The following is a 25,262-nucleotide window of genomic DNA, read 5'->3' as shown; positions in this document are numbered from 1 at the left end:
TAATGCCTTTTGAATATTTTATTAATATATTTGTATAGGACTGTCGAAAAGACATTAAACTCTCACCTCGTTCAAATTGTGATGTTTATTAGCAGCCAGAGCGTCATAAAACCCTTCCTGGTTGCCATATCAACTAAAGACCAATTGTTTCTTTTGTAAAAGACATCAACATGATATTAATCCAATTATGACGGATTAACATCTTGCTAAAATGAAATATCATCAATTATTTCTGTTATGAAGTGAAATAATTTTAATGTGAAGTAAAATGGAGCCCAATACGGCTCAGAGAAACAACAAACTGAAAGAGTTCATACTTTCATGGTACTTATCCTCAACAGTGGGGTCCTCAAAATACTCAACAAGTGTCGTACTATATAGCCCTAGGCGTGATTGAAAGGCCAACTTCTCAGCATTTATGGCTATCAATAAAGTATACCACTCTTACACAGTTGTCGTGTGTGTAAAATAACAACGTATAAATAACCATAATCCTGACTGTTAAGCTGAAACAAAGTGTTCTGTGAGGACGTCACCGGAAGTATCGATATAAAATATTTCTGTAGTAAGTCTTTACATAGAAAATAATGCGTCAGGCCTGACTACAATGTAACAAGGTACTGTGTGTTATCAACATCACTTGTATGCTAGTTTGTTACTAATCACTTTTTTCTGTAGCACCGGCTCCTTCAGTGCACATTTTCAGTACGACTCAAGAAAATAGCTGTGCTGTTTATCTAACCTGTTTGCAAGTATTCATTTTTCCTTCTTATTTTTTCAGAAAAAAATGGCAGAAGAAGATGTCCAGAAGTGTATGGATTGGTTGTTCAAGACCCAGGTAAGTCTGATTTCTGCTAGGTTTTCAATTATATCAAGCTAATGTGTGTTTGTCTCAGGTATCTCATGTTGGAGTTGTTGGTATGGGTATTGTTTTATGGAGACGAGGAGCTTTGTCGTGTCCTTAATTGAAAAGTGAATGGATTTAATTTTCTGTTTTGTCAATATGAAATGTGAAAGACTAGCTGTTCACTTTCTTAGTCAATATGTTTTGTGAGAAACAAGATATTCCTTTTGTAAATGCTGTACGAAATAGTCGTTCACACATCTTTCCTATATATAAGGTCTTGTACTAAAAAAGCTCCATATGTGCTCACAACAGTTCATCAAGAGGTCAAATGGAGTTCGCATTTATTCCGCTATGGAGGGAATCAGACAGTTTCCTAAAGTATCCAGTTAAAACATATCTATCCTAGTATGAGTAATTGTGAAGAGACCCATTTCGTTTTAAACGAATGCGTCTACAAGAGAACTATTTAATAACTATCCCCGAGTTTACAACTCCTCCTCCTCCACAAAATTAGATAGTACAGATTGAATTGATCTACGCCTAAGTCATATATGCGTTCAGTCTCGGAACTTTCCTAACGTGGATGCTCAAAATCCGCAAGAATGACACACATTCCCCTTATGCATCGTGTGACTGGCACATGTGGTAAAGTAGACGCAAGATAACATTTTGTCGACGTTTGACTTTTATTTAGAAGCATTCCTTTGCATAGCCATATTTTCTGTAATCACTTCATACACTGGAACTCAAACACTAGTAATCATTATACAAGATCAAACGAAACGAGTGAAAGTATTGTATTCATTGACGTAAATCAGTTCTATATGTAATGAAAAAATTACATATCTACATTTTGGCCAATTAACTACTACACATACATGTATAACATACCGGAACAAAACAAAAGAAGAGCTAGTGGAAATATGAATTATTAATGATAACCTATCTTACGGTTTCGTATGTAAATGAGTTTTGTGGTATATTTGAATTGACTTTGTGATGGATTACAGCTAGATATGACGCGCTGATCGGCCAGGAGACATACTTCTGCTGGAATGTGATATACTTACAGCTATATTCACCAGTTTGAAGATCTCACAGAGATACTGATCGCTACGTTTACGATTTCGCGAGACAGGTTGTACAGTTTATCTAACGCGAGTGAGATAATCATGAAAACGCGGTCACGAATTGTAAATCTTTCCTACGACATTCCTTGTGACCTCGGCAATGATCGACATACTTTTGATCCCGAACGGATCAGGTAGCATATAACTTGTTTAAGTTATAAGTTGACTAATGTATACGCGAAAATTACCTAAAAATATCCTTACGGCTCTATACTCCAAATTTACTAAAAAAGTTTGGTACTATTATAATTTCATCGATTGCATTCGTGAAACTAAACATTTGCTAAAATTACGTATCCACTATATTATAGGTCATAATAGATGAGTATTCGTTTATAGGGGAACAACGAACTCAAAGGCACCCGTGTTTAAACCGACAGTTGGTTAATACTCATGTTAACCACGTGACCATTACCACTGCTATTAAATAGATGACTGAGGAGTTGGTCACAGAGATATGAAAGAAGATGATTTATTCGGTGTGTTGTGAAATTACCAGTTTGATGTTCCTTTGTTGTTTTTCTAGTGGACAGTGGGGTTCTAACGATTTTTTGCAACGTTTGTCAGCAATTTCCGAAAAAAACTTATTTGGCATATTCATATATTATTTACTAAGATGGCCGATAGTCTCTGGCCTGTAGCCTCTATGTGCATACCACGAAATTAATAAATCACAAATCTGAATCCTGTCCATATTTAAAAACTAGCCGTAAATATATATTTAATTCATAGCATTTTTTCTGGTGATGGTCTAGGTATATTTTAGATAATTTGACATCTTGAAAAAGAAATGAACTAAATATACGAGTTATGTTAGGTTTAGTTTCAGTGTGTGGTACCCTTTCATCATGGTAATCTGCCTACCTCTTCATCATCCTCGATATCCAGGGGTTACACTCACTTTCGCTCTCTACACCCCTGGAATATATCATAGCAGAATTGAAGGCCCAGTGTGCGCCACCCTGTTGATGAGACAAGTTGACTAGTTCGATTCTTTGATGTACATTAAAAGAATCTCGCGGTCGCGTAACGGTAAAAGTTGACTGATTTTGAAGTTGGGTGTCGCCCCTTTGTAATCTACAAAGGACAGGTATCAGCCTGTCGATTTATCAGGTGTTTATAACTGAGACCAGTCAAACAACTGTCTTCGTGCCTTCAATTTCGCTATGACATATTCCAGGGTGCAGAGAGCGTAAGAGAGCGTAACCCCTAGATATCAAGGATGCTCTTCATAGGATAGATAGTAAAAACTCGGTATTGGTTTTGTCGCTGTCCGCTTCACTTTTACTTGCGTGTTTTGAGTTCGACACCCTTGATTCATTCTAATGTAGGTACACATTCCGCCACCTATTCAATCCCACGTTTATAATATCTTTGTGGACAATTTGCATATCTGTTAAATCTACGTAATCTGTCTTAGATGATATACATTGATTGTTAGTTATTGGTCGTCACTGTGTTTATCAACATGTACTTTCTAACCTATCTTGGTTCTGTTGAATACCTCCGGTATATTGTACGTTGGTTTATCAGTTATGGCAGCTCCTAAAAGACATCAAGTTCGATTTAAAAGAAGGACTGAAGTGAACGATCGAACCTTTGCATGCTTTTGAGTCCAAACTATTTTATCTATTTTCTTCTGTAGGATGAGTTGCTGACGAGTCCGTTCGGAACCTGTCAATCCGACGTAACATCCGCAATTGCAGCTCAGCGAAACCGGAACAAGGAAGTGCAAAGTTACGGAGTTAATCTAAACAAAATTTTCACCAAACACGTGAGTTCACGATAACCCGTTTGTTTTACATTGTCCTTAGAGTGCAAATTAACAGGAATAAATGAGTTAAGTAAGGATTTAATTGATATGTCATACCACACCAGTTACATTTCAGAAAGCTTCATTGGTTAGGACAACACACGTTCTTGACCATATCACTATTCAGTAATGCCGCGAAACAGGAACCAGATTTCAAAATTAATAACAACTTGCAGATATTGGGAAATTCCAATATCTAATTTTGAACACATTTTGGCATTGAAAACAAAGGGGATGGTTTTATTTAAAAGTTTTTCTAGTGATAGATTGATTGTACATGGGGTTTATTCTGGTTTATTCAAACCATCTGACATTAGTTTGTTTCCGTTTCTCGAGCAACATTAATTGGTTTAATATTCCTGTTTATAACTGTACATATGCCTTACCGATTGTTTTATTATATATTGTTTATATACTTAATGCAAAGGCTGCATATTATAGTACAAGCAATTAACCAATATTAGTAATATTTAACGATTTCGATTTTGTTATAGCAATTAGGCCAAAAAGAAACAATGGATATTTCTGCGGCTTACGAGTCTGTCAAGGTAAGTACGTACATATCAAAGTCAGTGGTGTACGAGGTGGTGTACGAGTGTTCGAGTTATGTCCCTGTACATATAGCTATTACAATTTTGAAATAAAAACATTGGCGTGGTACACATATGTCAAATTGAAAATTATTATGGTACAGTTCTATCTTATTTCGATATACAGGGAATTATATCTTAATGTTCAATAATCATGTTTAGGTAGTAGAAACATAAGCTTTTACACCACTCAATTTTTTTTTTCCACCTGAAAATTCTTTCTAGTGTTTTGACAGTCTTGATATAAAGCACCTATCCTTCATATATGAAGTCTTACCTGTGTAACTCGGATACTGTACCTATGGTTTACCTACTCGTACTTATAATCTCACCATCCTTGCTGTTTCAGGCCGTGTCTGGTAAGAAATCCTCCTGTTTGGAGGTGCTGAGTGGAATAGCCTCCCTTGAAGATTCAATACAGGTATAAAGCACCAGACCAAATAGCTTTATTGTTTTACATATATATATGTATGATAATGAACGTCAGGGTACAATCTCCTACAACATCAATATGGATACAAATATTTATAGATCAAACGTACATTTCTTTATCCTGGTCTCTATTAGTTTCGTTTTCCTCAAACGTGAACGAAAACATCTTATATGTACTTTCCATCAAGAAATGTTCTCACATTAGACTACATGTTCTATTAAAGGCGATTTTGTTTTAAATTTAACGCCATTTTTCATTTGTTTCTGTTTTTCTTATCTTAATCCTTTACAGTGGTTATGATTTATCTTTCTCCCTATTTATGTATTCTGGCTATGAGAGATTAAGGACCTTTCGTCTGTTTATGTATTCTGGCTATGCGAGATTAAGGACCTTTCGCCTGTTTATGTATTCTGGCTATGAGAGATTAAGGTCCTTTCGTCTGTTTATGTATTCTGGCTATGCGAGATTAAGGACCTTTCGCCTGTTTATGTATTCTGGCTATGAGAGATTAAGGACCTTTCGTCTGTTTATGTATTCTGGCTACGCGAGATTAAGGGCCTTTCGTCTGTTTATGTATTCTGGCTATGCGAGATTAAGGACCTTTCGCCTGTTTATGTATTCTGGCTATGAGAGATTAAGGACCTTCCGTCTGTTTATGTATTCTGGCTATGAGAGATTAAGGACCTTTCATCTGTTTATGTATTCTGGCTACGCGAGATTAAGGACCTTTCGTCTGCTTATGTATTCTGGCTATGAGAGATTACGGACCGTTCGTCTGTTTATGTATTCTGGCTATGAGAGATTAAGGACCTTTCGTCTGTTTTTCTGATTTAGAGTCTTTCATGCGAATTTGACGCTAGGTCGGTCCACTTAGTCAATATGATGGAGAACAACAAACAAACGGATCGGAATAACCAGAGCAACGAAAATCTCGCCAGAACTGCGCAGGTCAGTATTTTCATTTGTTTCCGGGTCAAAGTCAAAATCGCCGAACCATTTGTGTCAATCGATTTTTTAGAATTTAATCAAAATTATTCGAAATGTTACGGAGTTTAGTTGATAAATAACACAACTTAGTATTGACTATGATATATTAAATTTAAAGACTTTGTGTTATAAAGGATCAAATGTATTTCTCTGTTTATTGTCCTTTCTTGAGTTAGGAAAGTATACGCACAATTTGAGATACACTTGTGTTGATTAAATATATATGTCCGTCTGTCTGTCCAGGGCTGTGTGGTGGCCGTCCGTAACAACTGGCGCTGGATCAACACAGTTCTCCAGTGTTCCCAGGTTCACCTCCATAACGCCGCGTCATACCAAGAGGTTAGTACTTCCAACTTAATGCATGTGACGTCACATAAGTTTATAGAATAAATGAATCTGTCTTTTTTACCTTATAACAACTAAACAAATATCACTATTGCTCGTGATTCATCTGGTTTTTATCTAAATGCAAACTTTTTGGAGAGTTAGCTAACAGGATTTTGATTGCTTCTATAAATTAAACCTTTAAAAGTAATCAAGGGAACTATTTAGAAATGTTTTCTCGTTTACCTACATATACCAATATAGGAATTGTGCAGTTTCGATGCCATTTTGTTCCTTTTTTCATAACCTTTGTCATTTAGAACGATTTGACGGAACTTTGTCTATGTTGTTGTATTTTTCTTTTGAAAATGTGAAAATATTGTGCCTTTTCTGTTTCTTTTTACGCTAAATATAATTAGTATGAAAATGATGAATTCGCATCTTATAAGTTATTTGACAAAAACAACATAATCTAAATATATATATATGTGTTATTTTCTTTTAGTTTTTCCACGAGGTGGAGGAAGTAGAATACTGGATGAATACAACCATGTCAAGGATACACCTGACCTTTGACCGCTCAAAACTAAGTGGTGACAAGGCAGACGTTAATTGTATACAAACAGAAATGAAGGTAGGGACTGGTTAAACCATGTGTTAGGAAATACATTTACCAAATAACCCAATGTTAGGTGCAATTACCTGTGTTTGTTACGATTGATTCGCAAGTAAAATAGTTAAGGTACCTTTAACACATACTGAACAGAATGACCGTGGTATGACGTCACAGCCCTGCAGATGTTCCTCCTAAAAATCAGATTGAATTTCAGTTCTTAGAATTTCCTCCAGCTAAACATATTAAACTAAAAATAACATTGGAAATATTGTTTACATTCGCTTTATCTCAACCTTTATGAACGGAACCGACATGGCAGTATGTTTCAGTGAGGTAGCACTATAAAGTCAGCATGAGTTCCGCGCTATGACAAGGAGACAAACACGAAAAACACACACGCATACACTACACGCATGCATCTTGCACACAGGAGAGGCCGTCCTTAAATGACCATAGCTATTGATGGGACGTTAAACAATACTAAACCAAATCAAAAGAAACCATACCGTTTTAAAATGCTTGACTTTTCCATTTCTATTGATTGGCTATTCAGAAAATACGAGTCACTTCACTATTGTGCTTAGGGCAAGGGACACAACTCGTACCTTCTACACCTTTTTGAAAGCAATGATTGTTTCAATGACTTAAGGATTGAGCATCAATCGTACAAACATCAACAGAGATTCCATATTAATATCAAGATTCGATCATCTATTAATGACAGTTTGAAAAAAATGAATGGACCAACTCAACAGGGAAATATTTGCATCATGTCTTACAATCCGACAGTCATAGCATTACCAAAATCCTATAACCTGTACGTTTATGTGTTACGTTTAATTATTTATTGATGATAATTAACTGACACGGGCTCCTATAATGATATCAAACATTCATAGTTTGCGTTCAATTATCATTAAGATTTTTCTTTATCTTCAGTTACCTGGATAAAATTTTAACTAATGAATAATTACCTGGATATTTTTTTTTACTTATGGTTAGTTACCTGGATATTTTTTTTTACCTATGATTAGTTACTTGATAAGATTGTTCCCTATCTTTAGTTACATAGATAATGCTTTTCTGAAATCACATCACGTGTTATGCTAAACATCTATAGTTTTCCTCAAACCAGAGCTGTTCGACTCCCTCACAGCTACCCACGCTTGGCTACGATGTTACCCAAACTGATGGGTATTCGGCATAACGAATCAATGGTTGCCCCAGTGGTATGTCATTTCCTGGGATCCTGTGTCAATTTCTGACAAAGCTTTCGGGTTATAACCATGGAACATCTCTCAGATGGATGAACTGTTGATGTCAACAAACATTTGAGCCATAATTGTAATTACTAGTTTAGTTTTATCAAACTGCGCATTAACCGCACCAGAGGGCTGTACTTGTATACTTTAGATGGTACTACACATGGTAGTATCTTTTGTTTGTATAGATATCGAACTGCTTAACAAAACCTCAAGCTACATCAAATACACTCTTACATCTACAGACGACAATGCTAGTGCTAAGTGGAACTTCTCACAAGACGTGTAGATGTACACGTAGCTTCATGTACGTGCACGTGATTCCCACTCTGTCCGTGTGTCAGGTACTTGAATGTAAACAATAGATATGCCGAACTAAGCGTCATGATCCAATTGTAATAAGTCTCATGAGTCTAAGTACACATTCAAGTACCAATGGAATCTGGTGATACTTCTATATTAATTGCTCTATCAAAAAAAAACCTCGTTAATGCTACATATATGTGTTTATAATTTTACATACATTAACGACTAAAAGAAATAACGAAATAAATCGTGAATTAAGGATCACTGTGCTTTGCAAACCTCTGCCATGACTATAGCTTTGACTATAGCTATGAATATAGCTTTGACTATAGCTATGACTATAGCTTTGCTATATTATTTTTGAAAAGAAAAGTTACAGCGACAATTACACACGAATTACAGCAACATGTACACAGGAGTTATAGCGACACTAACACAGGAGTGACAGACAACAACACTAACACAGGAGTGCCAACGACCTTAACCAAGGAGTGACAACGACACTAACACATGCGTTACAGCGACATTTACACATGGGTGACAACGACACTAACATCGCTCCTGTGTTAGTGTCGTTGTCACTCGTGTCGTTGTCACTCCTGTGTTAGTGTCGTTATCACTCGTGTCGTTGTCCCCCCTGTGTTAGTGTTGTTGTCTCTCGTGTCTTTGTCACTCCTGTGTTAGTGTCGTTGACACTCGTGTCTCGTGTCGTTTTCTCCCCTGTGTTAGTGTCGTTGTCACTCGTGTCTCGTGTCGTTGTCCCCCCTGTGTTAGTGTTGTTGTCACTCGTGGCGTTGTCACTCCTGTGTTAGTGTCGTTATCACGCGTGTCGTTGTCACCCCTGTGTTAGTGTCGTTGTCTCTCGTGTCGTTGTCACTCCTGTGTTAGTGTCGTTATCCCTCGTGTCGTTGTCACCCCTGTGTTAGTGTCGTTATCACTCGTGTCGGTGTCACCCCTGTGTTTGTGTTGTTGTCACTCGTGTCGTTGTCACTCCTGTGTTAGGGTCGTTGTCACTCGTGTCTCGTGTCGTTGTCCCCCCTGTGTTAGTGTTGTTGTCACTCGTGGCGTTGTCACTCCTGTGTTAGTGTCGTTATCGCTCGTGTCGTTGTCACCCCTGTGTTAGTGGCGCTGTCACTCGTGTCGTTGTCACTCCTGTGTTAGGGTCGTTATCACTCGTGTCGTTGTCACCCCTGTATTAGTGTTGTTGTCACTCGTGTCGTTGTCGCTCCTGTGTTAGTGTCGTTGTCACTCTTGTCGTTGTCACCCCTGTGTTAGTGTCGTCGTCACTCGTGTCGTTGTCACCCCTGTGTTGGTGGCGTTGTCACTCGTGTCGTTGTCACCCCTGTTTTAGTGTCGTTGTCACTCGTGTCGTTGTCCCCCGTGTGTTAGTGGCGTTGTCTCTCGTGTCGTTGTCACTCCTGTGTTAGTGTTGTTGTCCCTCGTGTCGTTGTCACTCGTGTCGTTGTCTCTCCTGTGTTAGTGTCGTTGTCACTCTTGTCGTTGTCACCCCTGTGTTAGTGTCGTTATCACTCGTGTCGTTGTCACCCCTGTGTTTGTGTTGTTGTCACTCGTGTCGTTGTCACTCCTGTGTTAGTGTCGTTGACACTCGTGTCTCGTGTCGTTTTCACCCCTGTGTTAGTGTCGTTGTCACTCGTGTCGTTGTCACCCCTGTGTTAGTGTCGTTGTCACTCGTGTCGTTGTCACCCCTGTGTTAGTGTCGTTGTCACTCGTGTCGTTGTCACCCCTGTGTTAGTGTCGTTGTCACTCGTGTCGTTGTCACCCCTGTGTTAGTGGCGTTATCACTCGTGTCGTTGTCACCCCTGTGTTAGTTTCGTTGTCACTCGTGTCGTTGTCACTCGTGTCGTTGTCACTCCTGTGTTAGTGTCGTTGTCCCTCGTGTCGTTGTCACCCCTGTGTTAGTGTCGTTGTCCCTCGTGTCGTTGTCACCCCTGTGTTAGTGGCGTTGTCACTCGTGTCGTTGTCCCCCCTGTGTTAGTGGCGTTGTCCCTCGTGTCGTTGTCACCCCTGTGTTAGTGGCGTTGTCACTCGTGTCGTTGTCCCCCCTGTGTTAGTGGCGTTGTCCCTCGTGTCGTTGTCACCCCTGTGTTAGCGTTGTTGTCACTCGTGTCGTTGTCACCCCTGTGTTAGTGGCGTTGTCACTCGTGTCGTTGTCACCCCTGTGTTAGTGGCGTTGTCCCTCCTGTGTACATGTTGCTGTAATTCGTGTGTTATGTCGCTGTAAATTTTATTTGCTGGAGTTTTATTCGTTTTTAGTTTGAAACAATATGTCAGGAGTTCAAAAAAATAAAACCGACACCATTTACCGTTTAGTGTATATGTACTGCCGCACGGCACTTTGATTAATTAGTCTGAGGAGACCAGTGGCTGTAGGCTGGGATCCGTTCGACCCTGCGACAGCTTGGTCCACTTGAGATTGAAGTGTTTCTGTGTAAGAGAGCGGATGGAATCCCTAATTAGTCCAACAATACGTTAAATAAGGACGACCCCAAAGTTCAGCACCAAGGCCTATTAGCTTGATCATGAATTCAAATAGAAAATATATCGTTTGCATTTTTGTCTTTTTCGAAAGATGATGTTTGTATTATCACTATTTAGTGTACACGACCTGCTATCTATCATGTCACAACCTCGGAAATACATTTACTGCGTGTCCCGTATCGAACGGTCAAAGATGAAAATGTCTTGATGTTTTGTTAAGCTTAAGAAGCGATGTGATATCGGCTTGAGATGTACACTGTATCACCCCTTACAGAAGACCATTGACGATTGGTTGTGATATGAATATGCTGTTGTATACTTACTATCTACATAGTTCTAAAAGATGTTGTGTTGCCTTTAGTTATGAAAAAATAGCACAACATTGTTCGAATTGAGTTATTATTTCATATGCTATCTATAAAATAAGAAATATAAGGTTTTAGTGAATTATATTATTGACTTAATGTTTTGAAGTTGATTCGCTGCTACAGAGACTTGTATACATATCCTGCACATGTAACTTGTTTTCTACCAGACTGACTCCAATATATGCTGCGGTAACAGCTATTGGATGTCATTAAAGACGCTCTGTGCCTAAGATCGTTTAATATAGATCATAACATGACAGGTAAAACACTAGCTTCAGGAATCGCTTACATTTACGCAGGATTGAATTTCACTTAAATTTCAAAGGATGCAATAGCGTCTTTCGTCTTCTGTTTTGGCCTCTTCAATGTTCCCGTGTTTATGTTTTTGAATCGACATTTTCATATGGTCTGGTATGTTGATGCTAAAATACATTACATTTGATAATTTGATAAGCATTTCAAGAGCTCAACTTGAAAATAAACCAAAACATGAAATTTTTGCAGATTATTTCTTTATTTTTTATCACCAGATGATGTCCTCTTTCAGCAAATGCATTTGACTGATAGTTGATGTAATCTGACTGATAGTTGATGTAATCTGACTGATAGTTGATGCAATCTGACTGAGTTGCTTCTGTTGTAGTTTCCAGTGTTGATACAGCACAAGTATCATTGACAACGATAACACGGAATACCTGCATGCAATAGGTTTATATTATATATTGGCCAGAAAACTAGATCTAACATATGTTGTAATGCAACTTTAAGATCGTAAAACAACCGTATCAATAATTAATATTAGACAAAAATGACCACTGACCATCGTGTTTCAGGATGTACTGCTGGCCTATCTCCAGTGGCAGGGTAAGGTGGAGAGCCTATTTGATCGCGCCAAACGTATCGTCCCGGTTCCCAACCGGATCCGGAAGTTGGAGGATCCACGTCCTGTCATCGCCATTGCTGGATACAAAACATCAGAGGTATTAAAGAGTGTTATGATATTTTAACTTTACGAATAGTTAGGTGATGCATTTAGTAGATTCGTTCCTGTCATAACTTGACTCCATATTTTGAATTTGTTACTATATTAACATCAATTTTCTAAAAGTGTGAGCGATTAGTCGAGATTCGAAATATCGTCAGATAGTTGTCTTATAGAAATGAATCCGAGTCATTGAGTGACAATTTAGCTTAGTTTCCTGCAATTAGCCCATTTTTTAATTCAATTAATGAAATATTGTATTGGTTTAGATTTCAAGTAAGACACACAAAATATGACATATATATATTTTCTGGTAAACCATCGATAACGTCCAAAGTTATCTGAAAGATATTTTTCCACAGAGACAAAAAAATGTGTACATGTATAATTAAAGACTGTTTCGAATACAATCGCGGCTATAGGGGAATGACAATAATTTTCTTACATACTCTTACAAAAATACAGACCGTTTTTATAACTGAATTCCGAATCAGTAACCTAAGTTCTGCCTTACACTACTGCACCAGCACGATTAGGTGCTGAATACCCAATCATGCCTCAAAACAAAAATGTCGTCCTCTGTTTCAGATAGAGTTCCAGGAGGGGGAGACTCTGACGTTACTTGACAACAGCGACAGAACAAAATGGATGGTGAGGATAAACAAATGTGTTACATTAAGTATTGTTATCAAATATGTAGCATGTCTTTGTTTTCATTCGTTATAATATATGATTTTTGTTGGCCTTTTCTCGAGTTGAGTTTATGTTCCATGAAAAAATACTGTATAAGAATAATGACATTAAATGATTAAAACGACAACCATACCATATAGTGTTCCTGTGAGGACGAAAGTATAGACTAAAATTGCCTACCGACTGAGAGGTGAATTACTGCTCTTACGTTTACCTCCCAGCCGATTCATAATTAATATGATTGACGTCACAGGTGAAGAATGCCAGGGAACAGACATGCCTAGTGCCTGCCGTCTTATTTGTCATCCCAGGGCCTTCTGGTCCCGCCATAGACGCCATAATGAGGTTCGTGCATTTATATTTATATTGAAAAACATATTTGAATACTACTTATGATTCGTAATGCAGTTAAGGTTGGGTTTCAAACATTCTAGAACTAACCCGCATTTTTTTTTTATTGATATACAAATGATGACGATTTAAGTTACTTTGAAATTGATATAATACATTTTATTGATATTAACCTAAAGAGTAATTTTATAATGTTTAGCATTGACCTTTTACCTTAGGTTGAGAACACAGCTGCTGGCACTGTGGACAATGAGCATCAAGCGTCTTGGCTACCAGATGATCGCCTTCATGTTGATGGTGTTTCGAGACTGGTCAGAAGAAGAGGTCAGTAGAACACGTTCTTCTCGTTCCTACATATTCCCTTGCCACCTTTTGTAGGCATGTTCTCCTGTTAAAGGTACCAGGTGGAACGTCATGACACCATGTCAAGTGTGTGACATTTCTGTGAAATGAGAATTTGAAAGGGCCTATTTTCATGAAACTGTTTTATGCTAAGACATGGATTATGCGTACAAACCAACTTTTTGTAACTTGCTTAAATCTTGTGACACGGTCAAAAACTCACGTGTAAATATATGTATGCAGCTTTAAGTCTTTCAAATAATCGTCAAAGTGTGAATATTTTTTATTTATCACTGGAATAAGAGAAGGGGCTTGAACACAAAGTCTGAGTTTGAACCTGAGTACCGTTTCATGAACAGTAGATGAAAAACTGAAAAAAACCCGAACAAATATTACTGACATACAGGAAAACTTGGATGTGATGCACCTCGTTTCAGTTAGAAGAATGTCTTCGTCATTTCTTTATACATCTTTCCCGATATAATGTTAAAGCTTGTGTAAGCTCTCAATAGTGTCATATTTCTGCTTGATAAACTTTGGCACTTCACAGGGTTGTGCTATATATAAGGCCCAGGTCTCTGTATTGTCCGTCACAAGCAGTTAGGTGTAGCTCTAAACGCTCCATGATCCCGCTCATTTAACGTCGGACAGATTATATATATCTACCCCTACGTACCACAATGACATTATCTGTACTGTCATTTAAATATTTATGCAAGAATTCATTTACTCTGCATCGTCCGCTAAGGAAAATTTAACTGTACGCTTTGTTATTAATACTATATTGATGTGACCTAGATGTTAGTTTACCCTTCCTAATCACCTGGTTTTAGAACTTTTTCAAGAGTCTCCGTTTAATGTATTCCCGTATTATGCCCCGGTTTTATCGATTTTGATTTCCTGGTTTGTTGACACCTCTGTGTTCCTTGTTGATTTTTTAGATAAGTTAATCAGTATTTCAGATCATTAATTGAACGTATGGCTCCGTTAATGGATTAAATAATATTTTTTCCAAAAAGCAGTCAATCTAAACAATGTCCATTCCAACAAATTATTATTACAATGTCATTTACACAATAGTACAGACTTACGGAAAGATAACAAGATTAACTCTCTTGTCTGCAGATCAAGAGCCTGCAAGGGATGGGTCCTAAGGACCGCAACGACCTCATCCGCGTTATGAACAATATCGAGAAAACGTTATACGACACGTGGAATGGATACGGGGACTTCAAGGACCTCCAGGAACGCATCGCTAGACTGCGCATGATCCTGGAAGAGGGAGACAAGGATGGTAAGTGTCGAAAGTCTTAATAAAAACATTGAGTGTCGATGTGATATCTAGCTCAAAGTTCATTTGATCGAGGTTACATGATTATGTCAATTTATATCCGAAACAGTGTTGATATGAAGATATAGTTTAAGCAGGCAAAGACAGGATTGATGTCATAATGAAGATTCAAAATTGTCTCATTGTCATGTTAACACTGTTTCACTGGAAGGACCAAAAGGTACAGAAAACTTGTATAACCTGAAAGGTGTAACTAAGAATTTTTCAAATAAATCTTTACAAATAAAATATCAATGTATTGGTCGTCCCGTTCGTTGACAGTAAAAATCAACAACAATCAAGACAAGTCATGAAAACAACTAAAAATATATATTATATGTTCTCCTTTTTAAGACAAATACAAAAAACAAAACTAAATATTTTCAATGTATATACCAACACTACCTAATTATGAATATATATATATACGTTGTCTCGCTTTTCAATATATCATATATATATATATTTATAAACGTTTTCTTATTTTTCAAGATAATTACCTATGTATATGATATTGTTTTTAATTAATACATTAACATTGGCTTTTTTCAAGACGTATATAAGTTTTTCTTAGTTTTAAGAATGATTAATTATACATATTTGTATGTTTTCAGGTACGGGTTCCCCATTTACAGCTGTTGTTCAACTCAAATCTCTAGATAACCTTCTCAGCAAGTACAAGGTACGAACAACAATCGGCAGTTGTAACAACAGCTCTGTTCATAGTTAATGCAATGATTACAGTGTTACCATTTAAAACAAGCGCCCCCAAAATGTGATGAATAAGCAATAATTAGATGACCGAGTTACAATTAGAATTAAAGAGATTCTGAGATATTTAGGCCTTAGTTTGATTATCATTTCCATACTATTATCCGAGATTTGTTGGGAAAATACAAAGCTCACAGAATTGATTTCATTATGGTATTATTTTAAAGCCTTTGACGTATAAACAATTAATTCTGAACTGTATCTTTTGTTTGGTATCAGATTATCACCAGAAACCCCCAAAACAGCTACTAAAAATCACACGGAACTCAACCAAAGTAAAAAAACAAAAACAAAAATCGCTCGCCATTCTCGAACAGTAGGTCTGGAGTTTTGTTAGGTTCATGTTGCCTTTCATTTTGCTTTGGTGTCTTTTCGGTTGTTCCATGTGTTGTATTTTCGAGTCAGTTAAGGTGATGTCACTGCTGTATATATTTTTGTTTTTTTACCTTATGATATTATGATCTCCTCTTCTTGTCTAGGACTTCTGGGCGTACTGGGAAACGTTCAAGGTTATTGTAGAGCTGGTCCGCGAGCCCAAGCATCTGCTGGTCTGTGACAAGTGGGACCAGCTGAGATTCGTGTCCACCGCACACTTTGTCAAGTAAGACTGAATTGCTAAACGCGAAAATTCCAAACAATATACTGTATACCAGGAAATTTTCGCTGCAGTTTGATTTTCGCCCTCTGGGATGAGGGCGAATTTATCATTACAATAAGCATTAATGTAAACAACATAATACATTAAGGAAGAAAATGTGATGGTCGAATTCATTATTGAGCGCAAATGGATTTTACCGTCTAATGGCGAAAATTGGACTGGTCGAAAACTTACCGGTATACAGTATATAGAGCCGCTAATTGTACTAAAAATGTTTCTTATCTTTGAAATCGGTAATATTTTAATTTCAACGTTTTGAAATATTATTGATATATGATTGGAAAATTGAAAACAAACGAGATAAAGTACGAAATTGGAATATAGTAAGCTAAACATACAGATAAGCGAGATGATCTCGGCATGAATCATATATAGGGGATATCAATAGAACATATATATTATTTTGATCATGTATTTTCAGGTTTTGGGACACAACGGTCAATCTCAATCTGTCTGACCTGTCCAGAATGGACACTGCTGTTACCTTCCACGAGACACCCAGGGTGCCCTTCCCTCCTCGTCCTCCAAAGAAGGAGGAGGAAATGATGATGGAAGAAGTGCAGGAACAGTTTACTCAGAACACCATGACGATGGAGGAGACAGGACCACCAGCTTACCAGGAACAGGAAGACGAATCGTACGAGGAGTATTACGAGGAGACTGTCACCGAGAGCGTTATGTCGTCTGTGGCGGAAGAACGACAGACGTTCACGATCAGTTCTGTTAAGGACCCACGAACCAAGAACGACTTTATCACTCCCCAGGAAGCTGTCCTTCTCGGTATCATAGACCAGGCGACCAATCAGTACGTAAATATAGTTACAAAGGAAACCATGACCATGGGCGCCGCCATCAACAGGGGTATTGTGCAAATTACGTTCCAGTCTAGCGAGAAAATTAGAGAGGAGGACCAATCTTACGGGCTGATTACTATAAAGACGGTCAAGGACACTCGACCGTTCAAGATAAGGAAAGTCCTAGATCCAAGCACTGAAGAGGAGTTAACAGTTGCTCAGGCGAACGCCAAGAACATCATAGACGACGTCAAGGGCACATATACCACAGAAGATGGGGACGTTATCAGTATCAGGGACGCTATACACAGCGGATTGGTGATCGCCGACTTTGAAGAAGGAGAAAATGGTGAGGATCAGGACGAGACACAAATGAAGACTTATGCCGTACATGGGGTAGTGAACCAAAGACTCAAGAGCAAGGTGTCGTTCACGGACGCCGTTGATGACGGTCTGCTGGACCGAAAGGATGGTCAATACGTGAACAATGTAACAGGGGACAAAGTTCCTGTTCAGGAAGCAATCATGAGAGGCTTCATCAAAGCTAGGCTTGTGACCGACACCTCGAAACTCGATATCGACCCATCAAATAACATCGTCATAGACAGGATCGAAAAGGCCAGGTCCAAGATCCTCTCTGCTGTCAGATCTGCGCATGCGTTCAAAGGGTTGACTAATGGTAAACATTAATCAAGCTATTTTTCATTGACATGGTGACTTAATCGGTTCTACTAAAAACACTCGTTTCCGAAAGCATATGAACAACCGTAGTATATAGAGATTGGAGTTTGTGTACATTTTTGCTTTACAAAACAAAAACTTGATTTAGTTCACGCATTTTAAGCGAACATATGATATATTGATAAAAGCAGTAAGGCATGCTTTGAGAGAAGAAAACAACAGTGCCCTGACCAATGACAATTGTTTCGCCGTTTTCGATTGAAGTGGATACATAACATCATACAAGCAATTATATTTATTATTTCGATTTTTTTTCAAGTCATGATCTCAATTGCCATTTGCAAAGATCTTGAAAACAATATATGAAATAAATATATATATAATATATACATTATAGATTAAAATAAATGTGAAACACCATGGGAAAACACGAACACGTACTTTTTTACGGATATATAAAGAATGAAGTTTGTAACATGACTTACATAAATATATATATTCACAACAGAGCTTATCGTCTCTATATGTTATATATATATCTTCCCAGCGCGTCGTCATACATTTATACCTGGTATTTCATATCTAATCATTATAATGTGATTTAATTTTTAATGATTTGTTAATAAAATAAATTCATGAAAATATGACAAGTTATATTAATTAATTTTGCTTGTTTTCCCCAAAAGTATGTGACATTTTCAAACATTTTTGTGAGATGTTCTTGCTAGAACTATTCCGACGTCTTTCTGTTATTTTGAGTAAACTATCAAGACGCTCATAATTGTATCGCCTGCGAAAAGCTGGTGACACATAGGTATTGCTATGTCGGCGTCGGCGTTCGTGCAATAACTTGAGTTTCCTTGGGCCGATCAAACTCAAACTTCATGCAGTGCTTCCTTACCAAAAGTGCTTGCTTGGGATTGCTTTTAAGGTTCAAAGGTCAAAGGTCAAGGTCACTGTAACAATAAATAGAAAATCTGTTTTCGTGCGATTACTTGAGTTTCCTTGGGCCGATCAAACTCAAACTTCATGCAGTGCTAAGCATACTTGCATTTTCAAGAATTTTTTGATGGATACCAATGAGGCGATGTATTTCCCCGTAATCTCCCAGCTTCCTGCGCAGGCGACACATCCACTTCCGTGGAATTCTTGTTCTTTATACACGTAATCCCTTTACGTCTTGAACATGATCTAAACGGGACATTACATCTTACATAGACATGTTTTCATGAGAGCGTAGTTCGGCACCCGAGCGAAGCTCTTTAGTGCTAACACATGCGTGCGTAAACAGAGTTGCTTCTCCTTTCTACACATTGCCTTTATTTATTTTTCGTCCAGAAGAAGACGTCCAGTGGGGAAACAGGAAGGGTATCCTTGAAGCAAAGACAATTGTGTTTCAATCCATGCATGAACATCTTCATATAGTGAAAACAATACCCATGTTTTATTACTCATTTATTTAGGTAAAAACTAATATACATTCGGAGTGAAAAAAATCGATCACATAAATGATACCAGCAGGCATGAAACGTCGTTCAGAGATTATCATACTATGACGTCATAAGCACGTCATACTCCATCGGCCTTCATCGGTTATTTCCGGGAAGGTAAAATATAACCGGAAAATTTTGGAACTGACAGTCGTTGCATTTATCTCTTTGTCGGTGCTTCATGACTTTTTAATTTGAGTTTTTGCCACAGGCATAACAAGTAAAAACGCGGATGTTTTCTGAAGATCCTTTTTGTCATCAACCATGTCCTGTTAAAATTTTCTACCGGGAGATATTTTCCAAAAGAGCCGCATTAAACCATTAGGTCAACATGTACATTTTTTTTTCATCGTCAAAAATTTCATCAGCTTTTGATTTCGATTTGTTGAGAATATGAACGAAATAATTAACATTTTTGAAAGTATGGTTATAGTCTTTATATAATTTATGTATGCATCCCCACTCATAAAAGAAACAATGGATAATTAATGTATGTCGAAATCAACAATAATTGTCCAGACAACGAATCCGAGTTCAACGACATTTTTCAACAACGTATACTTTTTTCACATGTCGATTTATTTAAGCATTGAACTGTTTTTGTATGATATTTATGATCTATTTGAATGACACAGCTTTGCAAGCAAACAAATCATAATGCGCGCTAGCGCATTATGATTTGTTTGCTTGCAAAGCTGTGTCATTCAAATAGATCATAAATATCATACAAAAACAGTTCAATACTTATATAAATCGACATGTGAAAAAAGTATACGTTGTTGAAAAATGTCGTTGAACTCGGATTCGTTGTCTGGACAATTATTGTTGATTTCGACATACATTAATTATCCATTGTTTCTTTTATGAGTGGGGATGCATACATAAATTATATAAAGACTATAACCATACTTTCAAAAATGTTAATTATTTCGTTCATATTCTCAACAAATCGAAATCAAAAGCTGATGAAATTTTTGACGATGAAAAAAAAATGTACATGTTGACCTAATGGTTTAATGCGGCTCTTTTGGAAAATATCTCCCGGTAGAAAATTTTAACAGGACATGGTTGATGACAAAAAGGATCTTCAGAAAACATCCGCGTTTTTACTTGTTATGCCTGTGGCAAAAACTCAAATTAAAAAGTCATGAAGCACCGACAAAGAGATAAATGCAACGACTGTCAGTTCCAAAATTTTCCGGTTATATTTTACCTTCCCGGAAATAACCGATGAAGGCCGATGGAGTATGACGTGCTTATGACGTCATAGTATGATAATCTCTGAACGACGTTTCATGCCTGCTGGTATCATTTATGTGATCGATTTTTTTCACTCCGAATGTATATTAGTTTTTACCTAAATAAATGAGTAATAAAACATGGGTATTGTTTTCACTATATGAAGATGTTCATGCATGGATTGAAACACAATTGTCTTTGCTTCAAGGATACCCTTCCTGTTTCCCCACTGGACGTCTTCTTCTGGACGAAAAATAAATAAAGGCAATGTGTAGAAAGGAGAAGCAACTCTGTTTACGCACGCATGTGTTAGCACTAAAGAGCTTCGCTCGGGTGCCGAACTACGCTCTCATGAAAACATGTCTATGTAAGATGTAATGTCCCGTTTAGATCATGTTCAAGACGTAAAGGGATTACGTGTATAAAGAACAAGAATTCCACGGAAGTGGATGTGTCGCCTGCGCAGGAAGCTGGGAGATTACGGGGAAATACATCGCCTCATTGGTATCCATCAAAAAATTCTTGAAAATGCAAGTATGCTTAGCACTGCATGAAGTTTGAGTTTGATCGGCCCAAGGAAACTCAAGTAATCGCACGAAAACAGATTTTCTATTTATTGTTACAGTGACCTTGACCTTTGACCTTTGAACCTTAAAAGCAATCCCAAGCAAGCACTTTTGGTAAGGAAGCACTGCATGAAGTTTGAGTTTGATCGGCCCAAGGAAACTCAAGTTATTGCACGAACGCCGACGCCGACATAGCAATACCTATGTGTCACCAGCTTTTCGCAGGCGATACAATTATGAGCGTCTTGATAGTTTACTCAAAATAACAGAAAGACGTCGGAATAGTTCTAGCAAGAACATCTCACAAAAATGTTTGAAAATGTCACATACTTTTGGGGAAAACAAGCAAAATTAATTAATATAACTTGTCATATTTTCATGAATTTATTTTATTAACAAATCATTAAAAATTAAATCACATTATAATGATTAGATATGAAATACCAGGTATAAATGTATGACGACGCGCTGGGAAGATATATATATAACATATAGAGACGATAAGCTCTGTTGTGAATATATATATTTATGTAAGTCATGTTACAAACTTCATTCTTTATATATCCGTAAAAAAGTACGTGTTCGTGTTTTCCCATGGTGTTTCACATTTATTTTAATCTATAATGTATATATTATATATATATTTATTTCATATATTGTTTTCAAGATCTTTGCAAATGGCAATTGAGATCATGACTTGAAAAAAAATCGAAATAATAAATATAATTGCTTGTATGATGTTATGTATCCACTTCAATCGAAAACGGCGAAACAATTGTCATTGGTCAGGGCACTGTTGTTTTCTTCTCTCAAAGCATGCCTTACTGCTTTTATCAATATATCATATGTTCGCTTAAAATGCGTGAACTAAATCAAGTTTTTGTTTTGTAAAGCAAAAATGTACACAAACTCCAATCTCTATATACTACGGTTGTTCATATGCTTTCGGAAACGAGTGTTTTTAGTAGAACCGATTAAGTCACCATGTCAATGAAAAATAGCTTGATTAATGTTTACCATTAGTCAACCCTTTGAACGCATGCGCAGATCTGACAGCAGAGAGGATCTTGGACCTGGCCTTTTCGATCCTGTCTATGACGATGTTATTTGATGGGTCGATATCGAGTTTCGAGGTGTCGGTCACAAGCCTAGCTTTGATGAAGCCTCTCATGATTGCTTCCTGAACAGGAACTTTGTCCCCTGTTACATTGTTCACGTATTGACCATCCTTTCGGTCCAGCAGACCGTCATCAACGGCGTCCGTGAACGACACCTTGCTCTTGAGTCTTTGGTTCACTACCCCATGTACGGCATAAGTCTTCATTTGTGTCTCGTCCTGATCCTCACCATTTTCTCCTTCTTCAAAGTCGGCGATCACCAATCCGCTGTGTATAGCGTCCCTNGCGACGGAGCACAGGTTCGTTACAAATGTCTGAAATGACGAATGTTTATGTGTGCTGTGACTCATCAGTAGGTCTGTAACATATGTGTCAGTAGGTCTATAGAATATGTGTATTTCAGACATTTATAACGAACCCCTGTTGATCAGTGCAGTGTAACAGACGATATTTCTGATAAATTGCATGAGCGTTAAAATTGTTTCCATTGCCGGCGTTGGTGTTTTCAACCAATGTGCATTTTGTACGATATTGCAGACCTTGGTCTTGTTTTCGTTGAAATAAAAGTGTTTTTTATTTTATTTTTTATTTTGCACATAAAGTTACAATGACATTATCAAATCTCACAATGCCCAGCAATATTTCAGCACCCGTCATGTTTATTTACATTAAATATTGTAGTTCCGGTCAGTGTTGTAATTAATACGCTTAGAATTGTGTCTCGTGCGGCATGGTAATTATGTCTCGTGCGTTATGGTAATTAAAGTCCCATCAACGACACAGCTCTCAAAGAGGCTATATAGTGACAATGCCATGCAAATGTAAATATAACTAGTTACAGAGAGAAACTGTTTAATTTTATTTGGCATCATTACCTGTCAAACCTCAGTGACAATTATAAAACCTGAAATTCAATCCAGTGTTTCAGGAATTCAGACTATATATCGATATAACGACAATTTCAGTTACATCAAAGTATAACAATGTGGGTTTTTTTTTTGTTTTTTTTTTATACATTTACTTTTATAGACTTATCGTCAAATATATAATATGCACTTTTTTCTATAGCAATTACAAAACAGTTTTTCCTCAACTCATTTCAATCATTGTACCTAACGGAAACACGCAGAGGTTTTAATTCTTAATTCTTCAAAAAATCTACATACGGGGAGACCGGGGCAAGTTCGGCCACCCCTGATATTTTTGTTTTTGTACTAATATTTACAACTTTAAAGATCTTAGCAGTTAAGTTGGCTTGGCATTCACACGAAAAAATGGAGAGGAAAACTCTAATGTAAAATTACTAAACAGGAGAAAATTACTTTTGAGAGGGTAGAAACAAAATCATGATCTCGCTTCTAGTTATGCGAATTTTCTGTGAACGGAATTGCTATTCTTTTACGGTCAAACGTGTAGCACACTGACAGCTTCAAATGATATACATCAAAGCCAAGCCAATCACTCAATACCATATTGCTGTACGATAAGAATTTATTGAAATATCAATTTGGGCCCGGACAGTTTCGGCCAATGATACCGTGGCAAGTTCGGCCCATGTAACACATAAAAAGTCGTAAAATTGGCGGTAAAATCTGACGTTGCATGATTCCAGTGGGTCCGAATTAACCAGAATGCCTGTCCGAACTTATCCCCTGGCGGAGAACGTTCGGCCATCCGATCAGCCGTCAGGGAAAATTAAATAATGTTCAAAAACGGACGTGCTGCCATACTTCCCAAAACAGACTTTTATTGTTATCCCTCGACTAGCCGACTTTAAACAAATTTTATCTTACCTCATTCTGAAAGCAGTATTATCTCATTCTGAATCAGTATATATCAGAGAACAACAAAAGCTTCGCTCTTTTAAGGCTTTGCTTTTTCATATTACCTGTATCAGTAGAAGAGAAATGTTATACCTGTATCAGTAGAAGAGAAATGTCATACCTGTATCAGTAGAAGAGAAATGTTATACCTGTATCAGTAGAAGAAAAAGTGTTATACCTGTATCAGTAGAAGAGAAATGCTATACCTGTATCAGTAGAAGAGAAATGTCATACCCGTATCAGTAGAAGAGAAATGTCATACCCGTATCAGTAGAAGAGAAATGTCATACCCGTATCAGTAGAAGAGAAATGTTATACCTGTATCAGTAGAAGAGAAATGCTATACCTGTATCATTAGTATATTATTCCACAATCAGCAGAGAAACAAAAACCTTTCTATTGTCTTTACCGCAGTCAGTAGAGACCTACATATCATCAATACAGTCATACACAATGCACTAGAGTGAAGAGGCTATGTATTCAGCTATTCTGATCAATCTAGGTTATTGTTGATGATTTAACTTGATAAAAACATGAAATCATAAACATCATTGCATTTATTGAATGCAAACAGAGGGACTAGTTAATACATACATCAATAAGAAGACCTCAAGGACAGGTCACAGTATAGTTAAATGGGACGCCTTACCAACATTATGAAAGGAAAACCCGAACGCACACACAAACCAGTAGACTTAGACAGAATGTTTTTCTTAACGATCGTCGTACCATTACCAAAAACGGTGAATTAGAAACTTACAAGACAAAAGATTTAATAACTAATTTATGAAAAGAAACCCGAACCTTGCGAAACTTTTTACGAAAAAAATAATTTAATTAAAGATATTAACAACGGATTAACATTGCTCTGAGTGTAACTAGATCACACGTCACAAATATTCGTTCTTACCAGCTGAGGTGCGTAATTAGTGGTTGTCACTTGGTCCGGCCCGACAACAGTTATAGCCGAGACGAAATTAAGGGTGTATGAAAAACTACAGGAGAGTTCTCATTTGATAGACAAGTTACCTTTTTGACTTCTTGCTTTAGTAGACATATACGTCGGAAAGAGACCTATTGTGGCTAGGTTTATTTACTGAAATTACATCCAACTTGAGAGTAAAGAAAAACTCACTCAAGTTGCAGGGTACGCGATACGGATTTCATGAACATTTTCCCGCCGTTATTGACGATCGCCGCAAGAAATTCTACCCTGTCATAAAACGCCTCAATCAGAGCTCTGGTGAAA

At 37.3% G+C, this 25,262-nt stretch overlaps 1 protein-coding gene across 6 annotated transcripts in view; it reads left to right on the top strand.

Annotated features, from left to right (window-relative positions):
* LOC110463222 overlaps nt 1–18,431 on the top strand; it is a 50,442-nt gene extending 32,011 nt beyond the window's left edge. For all 6 annotated transcript variants that reach the window (XM_021517634.1, XM_021517638.1, XM_021517637.1 and 3 more), the window contains 15 exons: nt 782–838; nt 3,623–3,751; nt 4,285–4,338; nt 4,730–4,801; nt 5,648–5,761; nt 6,044–6,139; nt 6,630–6,758; nt 12,009–12,155; nt 12,746–12,808; nt 13,104–13,195; nt 13,420–13,525; nt 14,669–14,837; nt 15,488–15,555; nt 16,124–16,245; nt 16,724–18,431. In XM_021517634.1, coding sequence (XP_021373309.1) covers nt 782–838; nt 3,623–3,751; nt 4,285–4,338; nt 4,730–4,801; nt 5,648–5,761; nt 6,044–6,139; nt 6,630–6,758; nt 12,009–12,155; nt 12,746–12,808; nt 13,104–13,195; nt 13,420–13,525; nt 14,669–14,837; nt 15,488–15,555; nt 16,124–16,245; nt 16,724–17,786 — 2,481 coding nt within the window. In that variant the 3' untranslated portion in view covers nt 17,787–18,431. The remainder of the gene's footprint in view (nt 1–781; nt 839–3,622; nt 3,752–4,284; nt 4,339–4,729; nt 4,802–5,647; nt 5,762–6,043; nt 6,140–6,629; nt 6,759–12,008; nt 12,156–12,745; nt 12,809–13,103; nt 13,196–13,419; nt 13,526–14,668; nt 14,838–15,487; nt 15,556–16,123; nt 16,246–16,723) is intronic.
* The last annotated feature ends 6,831 nt before the right edge of the window (nt 18,432–25,262 follow it).

The sequence above is a fragment of the Mizuhopecten yessoensis genome, unplaced genomic scaffold (genome assembly GCF_002113885.1).
Source record: "Mizuhopecten yessoensis strain PY_sf001 unplaced genomic scaffold, ASM211388v2 scaffold10879, whole genome shotgun sequence".
NCBI classification, from domain to species: domain Eukaryota; kingdom Metazoa; phylum Mollusca; class Bivalvia; order Pectinida; family Pectinidae; genus Mizuhopecten; species Mizuhopecten yessoensis.
Note: the sequence above shows the minus strand (reverse complement) of the source record. Positions and strands in the feature narration are given on the sequence as shown.